The sequence below is a fragment of the Pyrgilauda ruficollis genome, unplaced genomic scaffold, assembly GCF_017590135.1.
Source record: "Pyrgilauda ruficollis isolate IOZ18807 unplaced genomic scaffold, ASM1759013v1 scaffold57, whole genome shotgun sequence".
In the NCBI taxonomy this organism is placed as follows: Eukaryota; Metazoa; Chordata; class Aves; order Passeriformes; family Passeridae; genus Pyrgilauda; species Pyrgilauda ruficollis.
The window spans coordinates 6,937,391-6,960,808 of record NW_024527377.1 but is presented as its reverse complement, the minus strand read 5'-3'; the positions used below and the strand labels follow the sequence as shown (position 1 = coordinate 6,960,808).

Sequence of the window (23,418 nt, the reverse complement as noted above, 5' to 3'; positions counted from 1 at the left end):
GTGATGGTATCTGGAGACCCCTGGTAGGTCAGATTTCTATACAAATCATATTGTATTTTTGACTGAAAGGAGTAAAGATGGTAAATGAATGACAGGGAGGAGAATGGGATTAAAAGAGCCCAGGTGCTGGGGGTGCTGTACAGCTGACATTATTTGATTATGGTGATGCTGTTTATTTGGACTGCACTGCTCTAATAATTTGGTTTTGGTCAGGAATACTGGTCCCAGCTTCTGCTTGCATATGTGTTGTCAGAGAGTTATGGAGGATGGGTTTTCACCACGTAATTTCTGTGGGTGCTAGAAATACAATATTGCTTTTAGAGAAAATGACACATTTTATTAGACAATTGCTAAATAATTTTTCCGCAGTGAAATTGTTAAAATGTCTGGTCCTGGGTTTTTAGGGTCTTTGTGACCTCTAACATTTTGCAAATGATGGGCTGTGGGGACACTGAGGTGTCACTGAGCTTCAACTGGTGAACTGCTCTTGCTGTCGTGGCTGATCTCAGACTGTACTCCCAAATAGTTTCCTTCAACAAAAAGTAGTGTGTAGAGTGCAGGAGCAGTGATGCTCAAGCCTTTCAACAGAATTTTACCATCTCTATTGCTCTAAAGCTACGAAGTGCCAAAAAAATCCCATACACGACCTAGAAAAACAAATTGGTAAGTGTGGTTCTTTCATTGATCCAGCCTATACAGAATAATTTTCTTAGAGACATTTAAAGTCTATGAAATCCTACATCGTTTCCCCTTTATATATCAGAAGTCTTTAAAAATATCTGAGATTTTTTTTTTATACCAACAATACATGAGAGAATCCTAGATGTGTGTGACACCTTTTAGAAAGTGTCTTTGTCTTTATCTATCTGTACGGTACCTGTGTGCTAGAGAAGTGTCATGATCCCTATTTTAAAAATGGGAAAAGAAGACAGAGAGATTTAAAGGCAGATTTTTAAAGGTGTTTTTACTTCTAAGGATACAGTAAAATGTGCAGTAGGACTTTTAAGAGGGCTTAATTGCAACTTTAGCAGCCTGAAAGAGACTAGGCGGCTTCCAAAGTGTACCAAGCACAGGAAGGAATGTAGGTCTTCTGTGTCCTGCTCTAGTACTGCAACCATGGGGTGGCCCTTCCAGGGTGGGTTGATTTTAGAAAATAAGTGTGACTTTCTGCTGCACTTCTCTTCAGGATTGCTGCTTCAGTAGGACATGGAAGCATTGAGTCATGGCTGCTGAGATTAAGTGAAGAGCTTTCACTTACGAACTTTCTCAAGATGATGTTTTGTCACACTAGAGGTTTTTCTCTAAGAATGTTTTTTTGTGCTGGCAGACCTTCAGACATGATCCTTTCCCACAAATCTTCCTTTTTTACAGACTGTCATTTCCCAACAGAGGCAATAAAATCATCCAGAGAATTCGGTCAAATCTGTCTCTCCAGGCTGGCTGTGAGCTCATCCCCACTGCATTATTGTGTGTATTCCAGGATGCTCTGTTTCATAAGGAATCTGTTGCTGAAATGGTATACAACACTGTAAAAGAGACCATATGGGCAAAACTGGCCTTACTATGAGGAAAGCTTTGTTATGAAACCAAAACGGGGGTCCTGGTTTGTGCTTTGGTAAGAGTCAGCTTTTCAAGGGGTGAGGAGCCCAACTGTCAGGGGTCCTTTCCTTATCTTGTCTTCTTCTGCTGCTGCTGAAAAACCTCTTGAGCTCCATAAAAGCTGGTTCCAGTGACAACTTCCCTCCTGGCCACAGTGTGCGTTTGCAGCATGCAGTTTTATTACTGCACATAGTACTTAATGCAGTTGTGTGTAGATCCTGATGTCTTTCCTCAATCCCAAACCTGCCACAGCTGTGACCAAAGTAACCAAAAGATGCCAACATTTTCCTTGTTGCTTTCCAATGCTTACAATTTTTTCAGGAAAATTGGAACAAGGGTTTTAAAAAGTACATATATATCACATGTACATCACATGTACGTTTTTAATATTCTCTGTTACTTTAAGTTATGCTTTATTCATATTGTTTAAAAAAAATCAGTTTTGCTCAAGAAGTAGTAAAGGAAGTATTGGTGCTGTGCCAGTCATCTGCAGTTTAGCATCACATTCTGCAATACAACTCTGTGGTGTTTCATTTCTGTTTCAAGCTGTGATTGGCTGTGGAAGCACTAAGAATGGAAATATTACAGGTGTTCAGACTAACTGTAAATCAAACCCAAGGTCTGGCCCCACCTGCGTGTTGTGTTGTTATAAATGATAGTACCTATAAACTTGGTTGGCTTAAAGTGTTGCGAGTGAAATTGTAACATGATACACTCAGGAGATGTGTTTTTGATAAACTTGCTGAAGAGCTGTTTATACATCCCTATAACACTGTGTGGCAACTTGTGTTCATCTCTATATGTGTCTGACTAGTTACGATGTGTGCTGATAAAATTTAATGACTGGACTGAAAAATATTTAATACATTAAAATGTATGAAATATACCTGTAACAGGCACCTTATTTTGTATATTCTATGCCATTCCCATGCCCAGCCTGGGTGTGCACACACATGCCCACGTGTAGCTGTGGTCCCCAGCGTGCAGTTTATAGTTTGGAGAGAAATCATCCTCCATCATTCGTCACTGCTGAGCTGCAGCAGACCAGGCCAGCACATCATTTGTTAGCAGCGACAAAGCCGCGCTCATAAACGCCGACATGTTACATTAATTTATAGGCACTGAGTGACTTATTAAATGTGACGTGTGAAATATAACAGGGCCCGGTATGGATGATTAGGTTTTGGGCTTTGAATTGTTGACAAGGCAGGGGTAATGAATTGCGGGACACAAGCTAGTGTGTTTCCCCCTCATTAGTCAGTATTAGCTGCATTAATAGTAATAATTGGATATATTCATCATTTAAAATGTTTTAATAAATGTTTGGACAGCACCTGATCTAGGCTGTCAAATATTAGACTGGAAGGTTCGTGATGGGAGAAAAATTATGCCGTTCCTTCTGCAGAGATTTATACAGCCTAAGGGGTGCCATTTGCCAATGTCCTTTAAGAGGTAATGGGTGGGAGAGAGTTTGGGAACAGACAGTGCAACAAGAGAGAAACCAGCCTCTCTTGCACTTCAGGAAAACATTTTCAGTTTTTTCTAAAGACTTCTTGGTCCTGAGCTCAGGTCTCCAAGATGGGGTCTGAGCTGGTTATTTCTGGTCAGATGCCATCCTCAGGTGAGAACTTCACAAAAGGTGTGCGTGTTCACATCTGAATTTGTTTCACTCTTTCAGTGCTGCAGACTGAATGTTGCTCGGGGCTCAGGAACTTTCCAATTTGGGGTTTTGGCTTGGAGTTGTCATTACTTTGAGCTATTAATATATTTCAGAAAATTTTATGCCTGGGCACCTTGAAAGCATAAGTCTCTTTGGGATGAAGGCAAGGTGGTGTTCTGTGGGTGTTCTGCCAGCTCCACTTCCATTCTTCATTTCTGTATCTCAAATGCATCATTGCCCACAATTTGATACAAAGATTCCTCTGAAAAAAGAAAAAAAATACCACTTTTTATTTTCTTCATTATTTTGTGATCTTTAGAAGTGGAATTTAAAAAACAACTTAAAACTATTACCAAGGAATACAGAATGTATCTGTCCCTTGCTTTCAAAGTGACAGGTAGATGAACATTAGAATGTGCCTTCTAAATGACTGGATGGAGATCAAGAAAACCATGTGCAGGTGCAAAAAACAAAAACAATTAAAAAAATCTCAATTTGAAACTTGTGAGACATCACTTTGCTGTAACCTGTTATGTAATGAAACCCATTTTTTAAAAGCAACCTTCAGGATATACAAAAGCAACAGCGCATGGAGTTATTGGCACTGCATCACTAGGCTGACAATTTTTTATTTTCAAAGAAGAGTCCTCTAAGGAAAAGCCTCACTAGTGTGGGAAGCAGCGTTTGGTGGCTCAGTGGGAGGTTGGCTTCCCTTTCAGATGCTGCTGAAGAGGTGTCACACCAGGGAGTGCCGCCTTGCTGGAGGTGCCGTCTTTCAGGAGAGACACAAAGTCAAGTGTCTGACCACCTGTAGTCTTAACAAGTCCCAAGACGCTTTCTGCAAGGATGAAAGTGTTCTCCTCAATGTCCTTGCAAGTTCCAGGTAGCTGCTTCTACTGAGCGTCGGGAATCTTTAAGATGAAGGGATCTTCACGCTCTCTTAAGCACAGTGAGCCCAACCTGCCTCTTTATATCCATGGACTTTGTGTGAGGAGTTGGTGGAGGACTCAGAAGATGCCAAGGGTAAAGCTGGCTGTAGACAGGCAATGCTGCAGCTCCAGGCTTGCAGAGAGGCTTCCCTGCAGGAGCAGTGCAGTAATTTTGTGCTTTTTGCAGTTATTCTGCACAAGAAATCTTAGCAGATAGAAACTTCGTCATTCAGTTGTAATCCGAATGATCCATAATTCCCAACTTGGAGTAATAGTTCATTGAATAGACTCAAAGTCACATGCAATTTGTACGTGATAGTGTACATTTAACTGTATTTTCAGTCAAGCCCTGAGCATTATATTATCAGGGTTGTCTGTTAGTTGGTGGTAATTGTTGACAAGTTGATGTGAGGGTCTTTTAGCATGTTGTCTAACATGTCTGCTGATGAGTTTGTCATTGGCACTGCACAGTATTTCTTCAAATTTACCCTTAATTTTTATTTGGAGATTAGGCAGAGATGTAAGACTTAGAATTACAGAACCATTAAAGTTGGAAAAGACCTCGAAGATCATTAAGTCCAACCTTTGACTGACTACCATGGTGTCAACTAAACCACTGAATGCCTTGTCCAATCATTCCTTGGACAGCTCCAGGGGTGGGAACTCCATCACCTCCTTGGGCAGCCCTTTCCAAATCTTTGCCACCCTTGCAGTGAAGAAATTCTTCCTGACATCCAGCACAATTGCTCTCAAAAGAAGTACAATAGAACATAAAATAGAGTTAGAGTTGTTAAGAGTTGTTCAGTACTTCCTAGTCCATTGAATTGTAACTTTCATTGGTAAGATGTAGATGAACAACAACTTCTATCTTTCTGCCCTGGCAGCTTGGAAAGGTTTCTTAACTGCTCATTGTAAAGTTTCCATCGCTGATGCTGTCCTCTGCAGCGACACAGAAAAGTCATAATTCTGAAGTACTTATCTAGTCCTTTGTAGATCCTCATGCTCTGTGTTTTGTGGGCCTAAATCTGACTGATCACAGGTCTCTCTCTCACATGCCAACTCATGTCTTTGCCTTGCTCTGGTTCTAACTTGTCACCAGCATCCTGATCTGTATTCCACTCCAGTTTTGGGGTTTTGCCCTTCAGTTTGTGTACCCTCGCTGGATGGTGAGCTTCAAGGGCAGGAGAAAATATTCTTGTTAGCTGGATCACCTTTCCCAACTGGTGCAAGAGATAACTTTGCAGCTACAGCCTACAAAAAAGTGCCTTTCCCACATCTCTCTGACACGGAAGAGGACATCAGCAAAAGTCTTTTTCCTACATATTCAAGTCTCATTGCTTTAAGAAAAGCTCTGAAGCACTTAATCCAAAACTTGTGATATAAGCAGACATGATTGGATTCTACATGCTTGCTGCAGAGGTCATTATTTCTGAGGTTAATTAAGCTCTTTCAATGTAATGTTAAAGGTAGCAGACATATGCAATATTTATTGATGACATCTCCAGCAGTACATATAGGGTGATCCTCTTCACCAGCACATCAGAAACTCTTTTCCCCTTCTTCTTTCAGTTGTTCCCCATTTGTGGTAAATCCCAATGAATTTTACAGTGTTTGGGTTGCTTGTCCACACACACACACACACAAATCAGCAGCATTTTATACTAAGTGGCAGTTCATGATCCCCTTCAAGTACCCCTGGCATGTCTTCTCTTGTTGAACCACTGCACACACAGCTCGAAGTGCCTCCGCCTTTGCACAGAACAGCCTCTTGCTTCCTTCCAGCTCTCAAAATAGCCACTACACTCCAGATCCTGTGCTTGCTGCCAGAGCTCCCTGCTGCAAAGGAAACGAGGGCTTTATTCTCTTAAATATCATGAAACAATGGGAACCCCTGGATGGAATGTCCAGCTTGTGGGCAGGAGCTGAAGGCAGCACTTGACTTTCATCCACAACATTTTTGCACTTGATCTTGTCTTGTGTAAATACAAATGTACATTTCCATATATATATATATTTATATATATACAGCTAACTCTAGACTCACCCCTACTAGTTTATTTAAAAGATTTCTTTTAAATTGTTGGGTTTTTTTTTTCTTTATTCAAGAGAACCATCTCCCAGCAGCATCTCTGTGAGATTGTCGTTTGGCAGTGACTGACTTGGTTCCCAGATCATTATAGTTTTGGATTTATTAAGTTAGCTTTTAATAACCTAAAGTTATTAATTTATTGTTTTTTTCTCTTCCCCCACATAATGTCCTTCGCTGCTGCTACTTTACTTGAAGCAAACATTTAATGTGTTCTTTGAAGCATAAATTGTCTTAGGAGGGGATGCAATCAATCCCTCTCCATGTTGCACCTCCCAAATACTTCTCTGTAGTTACTGAGGTGTCTCAGGTGAGTTAAGTTTCACCCAGGACTGTGTGAACTGGAGATTTACAGGCACGTTTTAAACTTGTTCTCCACTGTTGCAGTTCTCTGGAGGATTTAGTGATGCAGAAGCTGAGGCTGGGGTGTTGTCCCAGCAGTAAATCCCAGTCTTGCAGTGTAGGTCTTGCCGGTAGTGATCCCAAGGCACTGGAGCAGCTGCAGCCAAGAACCCCTGAGCTTGCCCAGGGTCAGCATCTCATGGACACACAGGACTGTGAAAAGTTTTGCCTTTCTCTGGAAACACCTTGGATTGTGTATTTTTAATGTTTATGAGACATGGATTTACTCAATAATCACTTTCTTGATCTCATATTCTTCTGACTCATTACTGGTGTATACGGTGGGTTATTCTAAATAAGAAATCTAACAGCATCTTAGTTGTTTCTCTCTCTTCAGGCCATCAGTCCTACACATAAATCTGGTCAAAAATAATTTCCATGTCAGTCTAAGCAGACCTTCTGCTCCTTTTTATTTTTTATTTTAAATTTTTTTTTTAACATAAAGCAACTTCCACTTAAAAAAGACATCTTGAGGGAAAAACGAAGCAGGTTCTGAGCCGGGTCTCGGGAGGTTTCACCATTGTAAGATCATGTCTACACCTGGTGTAAATGCTTGAGGATGCATCTGTTCAGATGGGGCTTGATAACACTTCATCTTCTGCTTGTGCAGAATTTTTTCTCAGTGCTTTAGAGGCTCCTAGCTGTCTTTTAAAAATGGCACCAGTGTGCCAATGTTAATTAAAGATATTCTTGGGGTTAGGTTATTTGAAGAATCATTAATTATTGTATGTGCAGGCAGATTGCACACAATTTTACATGCAGGGGATTTACATGTGCCTCGTCCAGGGGAAGGTGGGAAATGTGTTTCCCACACATGAAATATTTACCATGTGACTCTTTATAACTTTCTCAGTAAGCTGGTGAGAGAAATATGACATCAGCACCCCCAGCTCAGGGTGAAACACTTTAGGGCCCCGTGTTTGCTGTGAGAAAAGCAGTCTCAGAGGGCTGGATTAGCCCTGCTCTACAGCATCCCCTGACTTTGATACCTCTGCTGCTTTTTGGTGCCCATGCTAAAGTTACAGAAGTTTACCTTGAGAAGGCAGGGAAGCAAATGCTGATATCATATTGCAATAACAGCACTGCTGTTATCTGTCAGCACTTACACTGAACAGAGGCTCTTTCTGCTAAAGCATGGCTCTGGCAGGGCTGCTAATTCACTGGCATTGTGTGAACTATGACAGACCACAGGGCTGGTTGTTGTTTTTTCCAGCGACTGAGGTCTAATGTCTTCAGTAAAAATTAAAAACAGTTAACTCACTTTCATGCCCTAGAATTTGAGGGGTGAAATGGGAGAAAAGTGGGGAGAGACTGAAGGGTTAAGCTGAAGCAAATTGATTGACTTTTATTGTTACTATTTTACTATTCAGAATGGTTGTCATCAGCCAAATACCCTGTGTTTCCCCTGTACACAGATGGCATAAACTCCTTCCAACTTTTTTTTTTGTTTGTGATAGAAAGGTAGCTGCAGTTCAAGTGTAATAAAACTTAGATACTGGAGCTGTGCACAAGTAAGGAGATGTAGGAAAATTCAGATTTTCTCTACTTTAATGGAAAAAAAAATATTAAAACATCAGACCTGGGGGCAAAATTAAATTACAAAAAACTGAGCATTCAAATCTGCCTCTGGACTATTCTTAATTCTGTTTTGTGATGTTGTTTTTCAGTGGTGTTATCTCTTTCTTTTCTTATTAAAAGTCTGGGAAAAGAAACCAAAACAGTCTCTCTGGGATTTTAACTCACTCACTGGAGAAAATGCCAAACACACTTTCCCAAACTACTCTAAATTTCTGTGATGCATTATATAACTCAGTATCAGGGAGCTAGAGGAGTCCGGAAGATGCGAGATGAAAAATTGATATGCTGTGCTCCGCTGTGCAGAACGCACAGACCTGAGGAAAAGCGACTGAGAGCACTTGCTGAAGTGAGCAATGAGTAATTTAAGGCTGGTTTGGGTGGTCCTGCCTTCTGATTTGGTGATTATGTGGTGCCTCCTCAGCTATTTGCTGTGCTGAGCTGAATATTTACTGTATTGATAACAGCAAACCCTGGCAGTGCTGGAGCTCCGGCAGCAACAGCAAGTTCACAAAAATAACATTATTATTACTATTATTATTGTTATTCTTATTATTATAATAATGTTTCTGTTATTGTGGCACTGCCTGAAAAATTTCAGTCGACAGATTCTGACTGCTTGAGGTTTATTCTCTGCATCATATTGGTTTTCTTGGACATTTTCTGCAGTTCAGGAGGAAGATATATATTGTCTAGTAAAGTAAATAATTTTCCATGCCTTTAGTTTTGGTGTTTGTTTTGTATACCAGTGAATTTCTTAGCATCCCATAAATGCAAAATTCATATCTGATTTGGCTTCCATTTTAAATCAGTAAGAACAGTGAATACAGAGAGAAGAGATTTGGGATTTTTTTTTCTTAATTAGGATGTTTGATAACTCAAGAGGTTATGTTTGGAAGAGTGTTAGATGGCTGTATCTGGTGTTTAATTTCTTTTCTGCAGAATAAATTTCCTGTTGTAAAAATGCCACAAAAGGTAGCTACTGCTGTTTATTGACTAAAGAGGCAAGTAAAATCCAGCTGTGAACATGTGGGTAATAGGAGGTTTTCTCCATGCCTATATTTGATTTCCATGCTCAGCCTCATGTTGGTAAATATCAGTGTAAGTCTCAATTATTCTTTTGTGAATAAGGTACCTGACATGATCAGCGAGCTGTATGTGAAAAGGCCTGCAGGGAAAAAAAAAACCCAAGCAACCAAAAAAAAAATCTTCAAGTAAAGTTTTAAAGTGTTGGAAAATTAAAGAAATTATTCTTTAAGAATAAAAAAGCACTTTATTTTAACCTAAGCTTGGAATTTTGCCATTTTATAATAGGAGATCGGATAGGAAGAGTCAACTTGAAAAGGGAAAAGGGTTAATTTTGTCCTTGTGAAGTTTCTGAAGGGGCATTTCATAGGTCATGGAATGATAGCATCACAGAATGGTTTGGGTTGGAGGGAATCTTAAAGCTCATCTCGTTCCAAACCCGTGCCATGGGCAGGGACACCTTCACTATCCCAGGTTGCTCCAAGCCCTCTCCAGCCTGGCCTTGGACACTTCCAGGGATCCAGGGACAGCCACAGCTGCTCTTGGCAACCTGTGCCAGGGCCTCAGCACCCTCACAGGGAAGAAGTTTTGCTAGTACCTAATCTAAACCTTCTTTCTCTACCTTTTGATTATTTACTTTTCCAAATAAAATAGCACTTTCTCTATATTTTTATTTTAGTGACAAATTACTGAGTAGAGCAAGTTACCAAGAGTTGCAGGAGAAGTTATAGATTGACAAAGAGAGAAGTTTGTGAAAAGTGCAGAGAAAACCCTGCAGAAGCAAACAAAGCACTGTCAGCCTTGGTGACCTCTGGGCTCACCTCTGTGCTGGCTTTGGCTCCTCTGGATATGCCAAGTTTTCACCAGAGCTAAAACACCCATCAGATGTTGTTTGAGACACTGTTTTTGTAACATCACCAGGCTGACAGCAGAGCTGGACGTGCTCAAGTATGTGAGTGGTACCTTTGTCTCCACCAGTGCTGCTTGTGTATTTAAATTTATGCACATATTTAGTACTCTGCTGAATTGGTGTGCCGTACAGAATGGGCATGCAATCCTTTTATCTGATGGAAAGTTGCTAATTATTGCCCTGGCCCTGTGTATTCTGGTTTTACTAATTTTACAAACCCACATATACTTGCTGCTGTGTTTCATCCAGGAGTCTGAAGTTGCCCTTTTTCTATCAAATGTGTTTACACCGCAGAAAAGGTGTGTTTTGTCAGTTTTGTTTGCCCTAGCCAGGTCTGAGCTGTATAACCAGCACTCACTCTGGATAGCCACTGGTCTGGCTGACCTTGGCACCATGACAGCTGTCATATTTTCACATGGAGGAACTGTTCTTGAACAACTTCTCCAATGTATCAGGAACAAACAAGCTTTTCTTCAGCATCAGGAATGCAGCAGGTCTTCTTTCCAACTATTTTTTTCTCCTTCCACAGACCTATTTATTGTGGCAATGGCAAGAAAATCCTACTGCTAAGCCTTCGTGTTTAAATCCTTTAAATTTCCTTCAGGGCAGTGACAGAAGAGCCAACGTAGATCATGTCAGAGCTTGCTTTCTTTAATTTAACTCTTCAGTTATTTTTAATAAACATGAGTATTAATTTGTAGTGGCAAGAAAAGCAGAAAGGCAAAATCCTCTTACATCTTCATTACTTCCATTTCTGCCATGTGTTTAATTTAAATCCCTGTGGTGGTGGCAAAGAGCAGGATGCTTCTGGGGAGGGTGTTGCACAAACCCAAAGGGTTTGGTGTGTGATGAAAAATGAGACCAACAGGCTGTGGCAGGGAGTATTTTAAACAAGTGGAGTGACCTCCAGCTGGTCCTGTGCTCACCAGATGCATCAGTGGAACAAGGGGAATCTGAGGATGGATGGGGCAGGAGTGAGGATAGAACTGGTTTCAGGAGCTGGAAGTAACAGTAGAAACCAGGCCTGGGGTAGAGTTCCTCCCTAGCAGACAGTGAGAGCACAGACCTACTGGCACCAACATCTTTTTGGAAATGCAGCATTTTTGTTAGAAAAAACCCACAACTTCATCTCCAAAAAAGGAATTTCTGTTGAATTGTGAGAAAAGGAGAGAACATTCCCAACAGCCAATAGCACATTTTTTAAGGCTTTTGCATGGCAGACAGAAGTGCACATTAGTTTGGGGCCTGATCCAGCCCAAGGGTTTGTATTTAACCAGAGGATGTATTTCTGCATTGGACCTTGCAGTTACTCAGGGATTTGTAGTGCATGCATGGCACAGATTAACTGCTCAGCAACTTCACTCCCTCAGCAGTTTTTGCAGCCTGCCCTGAGCAGCATTGTAGGACACCTAAATATAATCTAAAATTAACTGGTTTTCCCCCAGAGTTCCCTTCCTTACACTCCAGCCATGTCTCTGTGGGGTAAAGGTGATGCATGGACTTCTCTGATTTAATACCAGTGCAAGTTTTTGTTCCTGGACTTGAGCTGACTCACATGGAGCTGGACTGTGTGTCCCTGTTCCACATGCACAAATGCTCTTCACACCAGGGATGGCAGTAGTCAGGAAGGGAGTCAGAAAATATGTTTTGGTTGATTCATGAAAAAAACCCCAAACCTTCAATGGCAGCAATAAGGATAATTGATGACTGACTCCTGTGTGGCAGAAGAGTGGGTGTTCAGCAGTCACATAAGTTTGGAGAGAGAGTTGGAAGATTTTATTGACACTCCTGTGTTTTGCACTTTTTTTTTCATCTTGGAAATGAATTTCAGACCCCAGTAGTGAGTATTAATGCTGTATATCCTCTGTGGTTAGCATTAATGGTACACAGTCCTGCCAAATGCAGGGAAAGTTAAAATTGAAAAAAAAAAAACCCACTGTGAAGAAGCTCAATGAGAGCAAATGGGGATGGAGGTTTATGCTTACAAAGAGCTCAGCTCTGTTGGCACTTCTCCTGGACCAGTGCTGTCAATCCAAATTGAAATATTTGCAGAGTGAAGTGTTGCTAATGAGCAATGCTGGCAGGACCAGGCTGGAGGTGGTGAAGGCACCTGAACAATCAGTCTAAAGCAGGAACCAAGAGCCTGGGCTGAGCCCCATGAATCAAACTGCTCTGCTCTACTCTTGTCTTAATCTGTCCTCATCCTCCTTCCTGCCAAGGTGAGGGATCCATCAGCCAGGGTGGTGCCAGACCAGGAGCTGCTCAGCTCCTGCTTGGATGAATATGGGATGCTTCGTGTGGCCAGGGGGCTCCAGCCCTGGTGTGCTCCCAAACAAAGTGCAGTCCCATCGTTTGTTTTGTCTCTCAGTAGAATTAAAATACAGCACTTGGCAGAATGTGTTCTGTAAACTGGTGACTTTTTTTTTTTGCTTAACATGCAGTGAGTGAACTTGGCTGTGTGAGCTTCGTGTTCCTCTGAAAATGCTGTTATTTTTGCAAGTTAATTTTTTTCTGGAGTTGGTTTAATTCAAAAGAAGTTTTGTTTGCTTGCTTGCTTGCCTGAGGTTTTTTGGTAGGTTTAAACAGATGAGCTTCATTTCTTCTGCAGTTTATTTTGGTGAAGCTTCTGTAGCCTTTGGGGGTTATAGCACAGTGCAAATGGAGTTTGACTGTGAAACTTTGGGTTAGAGTTTTGCAGACCCCAAAAAGCAAAGTCTTTCAGTGACTTTCCAAGCCTTTGAGTTGACATGAATTCAGAGTTTGTAAGGGAAGGGAAGGCCCAGTGTTTCTCCATAGAGCTTCACAAAGAGTTTTCAATCTTTTTTGGGGAACCCTTAATCAACCCACCAACCCTCATTGCCCATTATTTACATGCTATGCGAATAAAAACCAGGAATCTTTAGCTATTTTTAACTTTTCCATGCCCCAGCTCCCCTCAGGGCCGGGGTGTTGCTCTGGGGCTGTGGCAGACCGAGTGGGCAGCTGCTGGACTCAGCCCTCGGCAAAGCCGCCAAAATCCCGCGGTAAGCCCAGGGCAGCGCCAGCTTCTCCCCAAAGAGTGAGTGGCTCTGAGAGGTTTTGCCACATAAGGGCCTGTTTGAGGCTGTAGGCACCAGCTGACAGGGATGTCTTTGCCTCTGAACAGATGGCCAGGCTTTTTATTTCAGCGAGCAATCTCGTGTGGAGGGGTGGTCTCCAAATCCTGCCAGGGTTTTGCGAGACAGGGCCAGCTTAGGGCAAGAGGGATCTGATGTCTGTGCCCTTCATAGCTCCTGAGCTAAATGACGAGCTGTTGACAGGACAGCCATCATCTGAAGTGTAAGATCCCCAACTCTCCCCACTTTTCGTTTTTCTTTGGCGGAATTAATGCCCTATTTGCTTGTCTCTCAAAATCCATTCTGGCACAAGTACAAACCCTCGCCTGGTGGCAAGCAGTTGTCTGGATCCGAGATGCCAAGATTTGTGCTGACAGCTCCTTCTACACAATCTGAGTCAGGCTGTCACAGCTGGCCATTAGCAGCTTAAAAAGACACACATGTACAGCAAATAGCACCACCTTTCCCTTATTGATTATCAGAACCTGCTTGATTGAGAAATGCAATGACTTGCATTGCTCTTTCCTTTAAACAAACACTGCCTCCAAACCCCTGTTCCAGGGCAGTGGATGTTTATTTTATGTGGATTGCTTGCTCTTATTTAGAAGCTCAGGTCTAGAAGAGACTTCCTGGGCCAGGAGATCTAGTCCTTGATAATCCCAAGCATCACATTTGATAATCCTCCTCATTACATTGCATTTTTTTAATGAAAACAGTCCCTCGTAGTTTCGATTTAGCGTTGCAGCTGTTTGCCTTGTATGATTTCCTTGACATGGAGGAACAAGCAGCAAAACTTGCCTTGTTGAGGGGCAGCATCACAACTAGAGCAGGGCAAAGAATGCTGCTCATCAAAAAGGGATTTTCTGAAGCTGTTTACCCTGCAGTGTTGCCTTTCTTGGTGACAGTCTGTGCAAATTCTGCTGATCTAGCATTCAGTTTGGGTGCTAAAAGAGGGCTGCTTGCAAAAGTTAGCATTCAGATTTAAAGTTAAACAGGATCAAACTGTTCCCCACCCCACTCCTGTATGTGGGAGCAGAGCAGAGGAACTTCTGCTTAGTCACTGATAGTTATTGCACGTGTAATGCTGCCCTGTCTGGTCACACTGGACTTTAAACTTGCTGTAGGATTAAACTTTGCATGGCTGAGCTTTAGTAGACCTTAGTCTATAGTTTATTTTGGACAAAAGGCTGATAAACTTTGGCTTTCAGGGAGGAAGCCTGGAATCTGAGACCCACTATTATTCATTGACTTGTCTTTATGAGTTTACAGTCCACTGATGCATAACACTGAAGGAAATATTTTCAGTGAAATGTTTGCTTTTTTCTTTGGCTTTGTAAAAGGCAATGTCTTTTCTTAGAGATATATGTCAGGGTCATATAGCTACTTCAGTGAACTGTGTATGGTCAGGAAATAGACTGCATCAAAAACATTTCATTTTTCCATGAAGTCATTCTTTTGACAAAGGCTTCCCCCTTCTCTCAGGGATTTGGGCTCCACTAACCACTCTTTGAGCATTAATTTTATGCACAAACTCGGTTTAATCCTGGGGGGAGAATTCAACTGTATGGAACATTTTCAGTATTTTTGTATTAAATCAAAACTTGTGGGTGACAGTGAACTTGTAAAACAAAACCCCATTTGTATCCAAGGGAATTTTCATGCCTAGCATTTTTCTGTCCCTTCTTTGCTGTGCTGAAAAACGTGTGGCTGAAAAACTGTGTCTGTTCCTCATTGCTCTGGATGGCACAGCCAGCCTGGCGTGACAGAAGGACTGACTCTGCAAACTTTAATGGCTCTGACACAACAGAGCTATGAAATTAGTGTTTAAATTTTCAGGATGTGCTCACATGTTTTGCTAGATTGGGCCTATACAAGCTCCACTCCCTCTTTGGATGGGCAGGAGGGTGATTTGTCTGAGTTGGGAATACTGATGTTGATAAGTCTTTGTTGGACCAAACATGCAGATGTCGTATTTGTATTACTGTCATATTTATACATACTACACCCTATTCATAAGACATTAATGTTTGTTTCTCTTTCTCCACAGGTTCTTCTTGAAATTTTTCCTCAAATGTAACCAAAATTGCCTAAAAAATGCAGGAAACCCTCGAGACATGCGTCGATTCCAGGTCAGTCGGACACGCTTCCTCCTTTAAAAATCAGCAGCTGTTAGGACAGAAGTACTTTGACCCAAACTAACCTAGTAATTCACTGGAAGATGCTAAAAACATAAGGTCACAAAATAATGCCTGAGGACTTCTTGTCAAAGCAGAACTGTCAGGAAGTAGTTGGGTTTTCTTGCTCTGGAAGAGAGCACTCTTGAAGATAATGTCATCTCTACCGGAAGGGAAAGCATGCAAAGGAAAAATCAAAATGACCTCTCTGTTGTTTTCAGCTATTGGGCTCCCCTGCTCTGAGATATTTCTCTCTCCATGGGGAACTATTTGTTTTCATGGAGACACCAAGTGAGCACCTTGTTTATTGGCTGGGGCGGAGGAAGGTGTAAGAGCAATTAATAAAATCAGGCATGTGGCTACACATGTTACTCATGGTAGTGGTAAAGACTCATGAATGTACATCAATGGGATGAAGGTCTGTCCCTGTAGTGAGCACTTGGTAAAAGCTACTGGGTGTCTCTTTCTTGGGATGCTTTGGGCTGCTATTTCCCCATTGTTGCATCTTGTGGCACTGGGGCTTGGGAGCATAAATATCAGCAAAGCTTTAAATGGCCAGGGACATCTTGTTATGCTCCACCTGTGTCACAACTCATTTTGGGATGAAAAGCATCACTGTCCCTTGGGAAGGTGGTCTGTACATGCACTTCCCCAGTGCTGGCAGCAGAGTGGAGTAGTGGCAATTCTGAGGAATAATTGTTCCAACACTTCTATTGAAGACATGCTCTATGACTGTGGCAGTAATACTTTACCTGGGTATGTGCTGAGTAAAAGTATGGGATAGAAAGTCAAAGGGCCTTCTCTTTTGGTGGGAGGAGTGAATACAGCCCACAGAGGAAACCTGGTACAATCTGTCTGTGGAGCTTTGCCTCAGGGTTCTGCGAAAGAAACAAGAGATTTGTCCCATAGACCACATGGACCTCTGGAAAAAGACTACTCCAAAATATATCTGCTTTCTGTAGTTACTCAGTTTGCTTCTTTTCCAGCATTGTTGCACTTCAATACAAGTGTTGAATGTTATGTAAGTGGCAATGTTATTTATATGTAGAATGTCTTTTGTTGAACTGCTTAATTGCAGCAATGCTGGAAGACAGAACAGTGCTATTTGCCTCTGAGCAGGGAAGTGCAGAAGTGAGGAGATGTGGCCACAGGGATTAAATTAAGCAGTGTAAAAGCCAGCATTAGCATGGCAGAGCCCTCAGCTTCTCACCCCACACTGTCCTCTGTCAAGATTCTCCTGTGATTCCAGAGGGCATTATCACGGAAAGAGAATGTGGGAAAAGGACTCTCACCAGCACGGGGATTTACTCCAAGCAGTCACCCCTGGGGCCTGTCAGAGCTTGCTTCACAACATGTACACTCTGCTGGGGCCGTGCTCGCCCAGGCTCCAGGCTGATTTTCATATGGAAATGCCTGTGCATGTTCCCTCAGAACAGCAATCAGGAGCTGTGTCGGCGGGGAGGTAGGACATAGGAAAGGTTGTTGATCTCTTGACTTGTAAAGACATTCTGTCATACAAACCCAGCTTCACAGCAGTTGAGCTTTCCGTGTGTAAACAGAGACTGCTTAATTACACAGGTCATGTCAATTAGCGTGACCTCAGCATTTTCAAGAAATTAATCACTTTCAGCCGAGTGAACCACTCCTACTCTCATACAGGGTGGCATTGAAGCTTGCAGCGTTCTCTTCAGTGCCCAGGCTTATTGTTTTACAATAGCTGCTTTTGTTTCTTCCCTTTTCTTTTTTTTTTTTTTTTTTAATTTTGAACTTGTTGGTCTTTTAGCAATAGACTTCTTAAAATAAAACAGCTGGGCTCTACAGAGTCCAAGCTTCATTTATCATTTCTTAGGGTGAAAAGGACTGAGTGTACATGTAGTATCTCAATGCTGTGGTGCTCCTGGGTCTTTGAGGCAGTGTTGTGTAGGAACCAAATGAAATCTGTGCCCCTGTGTCTGCTATCAGCTGCCTTTGAATTGTTGTCAGTGACTTACAAGGTCTCCAATGGTGATGTCCAAGTTCTGGTTAAAAACCATAAGGATAAGGTATTTCCAGATACTTTTAGATGGTACCATACTGATTTTATACACACAAAATTGGAGACCTTCCCTTCCTTCATTCCCCTACTTGTGCTGGACTTTGAAACTGCCAAGAGATATTTCCAACTTTTGGTCTGTCATTCATCAATCCCCAAAAGTTGCTGCAAGTTCTTAGAACACAGGTTATGCTTTTGATGGGAGAATCAGTAGAGGGCCAAGGATGTGAGTCCTGCACTATCTAAGGACCAGTCCTGTGGAAAATTTCCTTTCTTAGTAGGTTTTAGAGTTGGTTTGGTTTGTTTTCCCCTGTAGCATGGAATTGTCTGATTATCATCTGATACAAAACTTGTTAAGAAAGTAGAGGGAGGAGGCAGAGTGTGTGTTGATTCAGGCTCACAATCAGAAATGAATTAAGAGGTTTTATCCTGAACTTTGCTTGCAAATGTAGGAGTGTGATAAGTCTAACATAAAAGCTGTTGTGGGCCTGGAAGGAAATAAATTTCTCTGCATGTCTGAGATGTCCAGGCATGTGACAAGTGGAGTGGTGTGGAGTGCCAGCAGAGTGTGTGTGCTGGAGCAGTGCTGGCCCTGGCTGTGTTTGCTGTGTCTCTATTAGCACAAGAGACTGTCAGGGAGGAGAAGTCAAGTACTGCACAGTACTTCAGCTGTGCTTCACACTCCTGCTTGTCCTTGAGAAAATAATTTCATCTCCATGTTTCATCAGCCCAATTGCCCAAAACATTTGGTGCTGTTGCGTATTATCACCTTTGCCCAACCTTGCCACTTTTATTCTAGAAACCCTCTGGAGCAGATGCTCAGTCTGGTTGTGAATTCTTCATCACAATAAGTCATCATTCTTGGTGGGATGGGCTATAGTGCCCCAGTTAGTGGTAATAATAATAGTGCTACTAAGTAGATGGTGTCATGAGTGAACTCTGCCTAGATTTGGTTTTTCAGAACTAAAAACTCATTCATACAACCTAAACAGTTTTGTATGTTATTGTAATTAATGAAACCCAGGTGCCCTAGCTGTCTTGTTGTTCTTGTTTTAGCACAACTGCTTGTAAACTGACACATGTCAAGTTTTAATTTAGAGGAAACTTTTCAGGCTGTGTCACTGAATAAAATCCCAAACATTCACTTATTATGAAAACCTTGAAAGTCACTTAGAGATTGCCATGCTGTTTGATTCTGTTACCACAGCCTCTCCTGCAGCAGAAGCTGCTCGTTTGCCTCCATGGGATGCTGCCACTCATATTTGAATTGAAACCACTTGTGTCTTATTGCAAATTTGCATAAGAGACAGAGATGATGCTTCATGAATCCCAGATAATGGAATTTGGACATGCAAGGCTCCATCCCCAGAGAAGGGAAAGGCAAAAAAAAAAAAAAAAAAGAAAGAGAGACTGAAAAATAGCAGTGAGAGCTGTGGCCCAATTCAACAAGGTAATTAAGCGCCTGGCCTGTCCTTGAGCATGTGAGCAAAATTACTGGATGTATTGTACTTATGTGCTCTTAGTTAGGCACCTTTTGAAGTGTCTTGTTAAATGGAGAGTGATTTTTAGTTACTAGACTAAAGAAGTCAACACATTGTAGGAAGAGGTCACCAAGTGGTGATGAAAATAAAGATGTGCTCGAGCCATTTATAGCTTTGAGAAGAGTGGCAAGCACTGGAGTTACATATTTAATACTTAGGACACACTTCAAACCTGGAAATCATCCTAGCTAGATTTTCTCTGCCTTTGCCACTGGGTATTGGGGATGTTGCAAAAATATCAGATCCCTCACCGTACACTGGAGAAAATTGAAAGCACAAGGAAAATGCTATGTCTTAATCAGTGAGCAAAGCTTAATGGGCTGTGGTTAAAAATCAGGAGTTGTGCAATGCTTAATTTTGATATATTAGGTGAGGTACTATACCAAATAAACAGGCCGAGTGCTAAACGTGGATAAATAGCTTGATCTCCAGGCTCCTGGTCTCTGAATATTAAAAGAAAAAAAAAATCTAAGCTCCAAAGTATTCACAAACTGAAGTATTTAATGGCAGGCAGAATAATCCACAGAGCTGGGATACGTTACTGCATTCAATAGTGCCAATTTCATTGAAGAAAGTTTTAAACCCATGTGTTTCTTTCATACCTCTGTCTCCCCTGGTGTTGATACAGGATTTAAATTCAAAATCTGTGAAGGGCTAAAGCTAAAGCTCAAAATCATTTTCCGTGTTTGCCTGTCTCAAATTAAAACTGTGTTTTGTTGACAAAATTTGGAAAGGTTTGAGATTTGGCAGACCTGGTTGTCCCTGTGCTTACATTAATGTGTCAGCACCTCATTAATCATTTATTAAACTGTAGTGTGCCTTTCCCTCTTGCCTACAGTCTGTGTTTTAGGATGCCTTGGTGCCCATTCCACATATACTCTGGCTGTCCCCTCCCCCTAATTTTATGATTTCTCCACAAATTAGTTTTAGCATGTGCTTTAACTTGAACATATCCCAGTCGTTTCAAAATCAAAATGAGGAGAGTGTAGTATTTTTTTAGATTAAAAAATATGAGTAGAACTTGTAAGTATGTAAGTGCTCTGCAGCAATCCAAGTAGGTAACTGTGGCACACAATATTCGAGGTGCATTTTTTCTCTATTAATAATTACAGGCATTAATATTTCCCTGGTGCAGTGCGCATTCACTGTTCCTCTATTAATGAGAATTTTCATTTAAAGAATTGAGCAGCAAGAGCCTGTTGCTTCTTACAGGTGTGCTATGAATAATCTTTTTTTTTTTTTTTCAAACAGACACATAAGAGGGGTTTTTTCTGCATTTCCTGAGACTGGAAACAGTTTCACTCGGGGATTCCATTTATAGTTTCTGCTGCTAACGACACCAAAGAACCACACCAATGTGGTCTCTTCATAGTAAATCAAACTGTTCAGGAGGGAGGTAGGAAGATATTGCTAAGTAATTCAAAATCTGTTGCATCAACAGTTTTGAATATCTGAGGAAGGGGAAATTAAATGTACCTTTACTCACATAAAAGCTCAACAGGATTGTTTCCTCAAGTTCTTACCTAGAAAGCAGCATGTATAGCAACAGCTACTTAGAAACAGGATTTTCACATCTTTGAGATCTACTTTACTGTTACTAGTCTTGACTTATTATTCTTCTGGAATCCCATTTCTAAAAATGGTAAGTTTTGATTTCAGCCCAGGATTGATCAGCTTCAGTGTGAAGTCTGTGTGTACCTACAGGGTTTTAGAATTGGGGAAAATATTTTATTTTGTAGCCATTGTTATTAATTGTAATTTTGTTAATTTTCATATTAATCAGACCCCTAGAAGAAGATAAGGAGCTGGCATAAATCATGGAGCTGTGACAGGCAATGCCAAGGATTTGGCTCAAAATCCCACTTGCAAAGAATTTACAATGGTTGCAAGCGCACAAATAAGATTGCAAACCCCGAGCCACTTACTATAAGATCATATTTTATTGAAAATATCATAAACTTTATTCTACCCCTCAGGAATTCAATGGATAAATTACTTTTGAAATCCCTTTTGGAATTTTATATATAGGGCTTAGGTTTTTTTCTCTCCTTAGTTTGATTTCAGAAAAACTTATCTGTAGTATTTGGTGCTTTCTTTTTCCCAAATTTCCATCTGTAGGAGCTCTTGAATCATTTATTCTGTATTTTAATATCTTTCACTTAAAACCTGCACAAAAGTCTATTGCTTGGAATGCCATTCTGAGGGATGGGTTAGGATCTTTTAGATGTAAAATATTCTCTTTTGTATTCCTCTCTTTCCAGAGAAAGACTTCAGGATCTTCTATAGGCTGTATAGTGGCTTTGCTTACTTTTTGAGTATTCTAATTGGGGGCCAGAAATAGGTAGAAAATTTTTCCTTTTGCTCTATTTTTTTTTTTTAGCTCCAATTCAAGTGATGAAATTGAATAGTTGTAAGCGATCCTTTAAGTGTCCCCATTTGACCAACTTTGAGAGGCAGCAGCTTCCTGAGAGAGTTGAAGCAATGTTTGCCAATCCTTGTAAAGCATTTCACCTCTTCAGAGGCTAAAGCCTCTCAAAACCAAGAACAATTAAAGCGAGAGCCTTTCAGAGCGACTGGGGAATTCAGCAAAATAAATCAGAAATCCTCTGCCGTGGCTCTGGAGGCTTGCCTCATTATAAGAGCAGATCTATTAGCCCCCTTGCCATTGTCTTTCATTTCTCAAGTGAGGTGATTCTAATTAAATTAATCTGCATGTCAATCTATCGGTGATCAATCAAAAGGGCTGAGGTCCCCCTTTGCGGCACTGTGCTTGCGGCTGACAGGGGCTGATAATGGAGGAAGAAATAAACTGTCGAGCAAAGTTAATTAGTCAACATAATAGGTGGATTAAACAGGAGCTGCTGATTGCTGTTTCACATGTCGAAGCATGAGGTGGGAGCTGAAACTGCAATTAACAGACAATTATTATATTTGGTTGTAAGAGGTCGCATGAATAAACATATCTCAGTGGGTTTCAGTCTTTAATCCCTTTCCCTGTTTAATGTAAGGAGAAGTGTAGGTCATTTCTTCTTATTGTTTTAGTCAAAGTTCTCGAAGGCGACGCGTGCTCCTGGCAAACCAGCAGCCAGCTGAAGGCCAAATCTTTGGCTGGGGTAAAACCCTGGGAATGCCATACTTTTGCTGGGAAAAGGCTGTGGGAGGGGTGGCTGAAGGAAAGCCAGGGAGGCTGAAACTGCTCAGTGTGAATGAGGTAGGAGGAGACGTGTTGTGATGAGCTCACAGCTCTGCAAGGGACTTGTTTCTCCATGACATTTCATGGCTCACGTGCCCTCTGCCTGGACAGGGGTTTCCATTTGGAGCCTCAGGGTTGAGCAGTCCCTCTGGACACCTTGGAGCAGCTGGGTCTTCTACTCTGGACCCATCATTTACCTGTTTGTCCCTGCAGGGTTGGCTCCTCTCCTGCCCTGGGCAGCTCTGGGGAGCAGAAGTGTGTGATCCTTCCTCCAGTGCAGTCCTGCTGTGTCTCCCTCACCTCGCCTCAAATCAAATCCCAGGTGTTGACATTGAGATAAGTTGAGAAATACAAATAATTCTAACACTGGATGAATAGGGTTGTGTTCTCCAGATCAAGACCCCACTGTCAAGCATGTGTGTGTGTACACAAACATGCCTATACATACTCCTTAAGATAGAGCTCGGGAGAAATTTGGGGAAGTCCAACAACCTGCAGTGACTGTGCTGGGGGGAGAGCAGCAGAGAAGGGAGGGGGCGAGACAGGCAACAACTCTTGTTACAACTTCACAAAATACACTTTTGTTTTCTTTTATTCTGAATCGATTCTCATTTGCAATGTCAACATCTCTATCTACTTCAGCGTGGAAACTGAAGGATAATTTAGGGTGAAACACAGCTGCCCTTGTATATAGGGGAAAAAATACTTAATAAAGATCCTCTTGTTAAAATGATGGTTAACAGTGTGCTGTCTGCCACGCAGCTACAAACTCTGCAATTTGACTTAAAACTGCATCAAAAGCTTTCGATGCCAAAGACCCACTCATCAATAGCGCCTCTTGTTAGATTTGTACAGCATAAGCACCAGTTATTATGTGAAATAGCTTTGCAATTTTCTACAGCTCCCAGCTGTTATTTATTTAACTGAGTTTATTACACTCCGCGCTTTTTAAAAAACACACGGATTTATCCAAATTTCCCTCCGTGTTGCTTTTGTGCTTACAGGTCGTGGTGTCTACAACAGTCAATGTTGATGGCCATGTGCTGGCAGTGTCAGACAATATGTTTGTGCACAACAATTCCAAGCACGGGCGGAGAGCTCGAAGACTCGATCCCTCGGAAGGTACGCCTTCTTATCTGGAACATGGTAGGCAAATCATTTTCATTGGTTGGCATTGCTGTTTTAAATGTGGATTT

The 23,418-nt window shown here is 41.5% G+C and overlaps 1 protein-coding gene across 5 annotated transcripts in view; it reads left to right on the top strand.

Annotated features, from left to right (window-relative positions):
* The window catches only part of EBF1 (EBF transcription factor 1), a 269,259-nt gene that overhangs the window by 154,250 nt on the left and 91,591 nt on the right, over positions 1–23,418 (top strand). For 4 of the 5 annotated variants that reach the window (XM_041482007.1, XM_041482006.1, XM_041482010.1 and 1 more), the window contains exons 7-8: positions 15,330–15,411; positions 23,227–23,368. In XM_041482007.1, coding sequence (XP_041337941.1) covers positions 15,330–15,411; positions 23,227–23,368 — 224 coding nt within the window. The remainder of the gene's footprint in view (positions 1–15,329; positions 15,412–23,226; positions 23,369–23,418) is intronic. The other variant, XM_041482008.1, reaches the window with a different exon arrangement.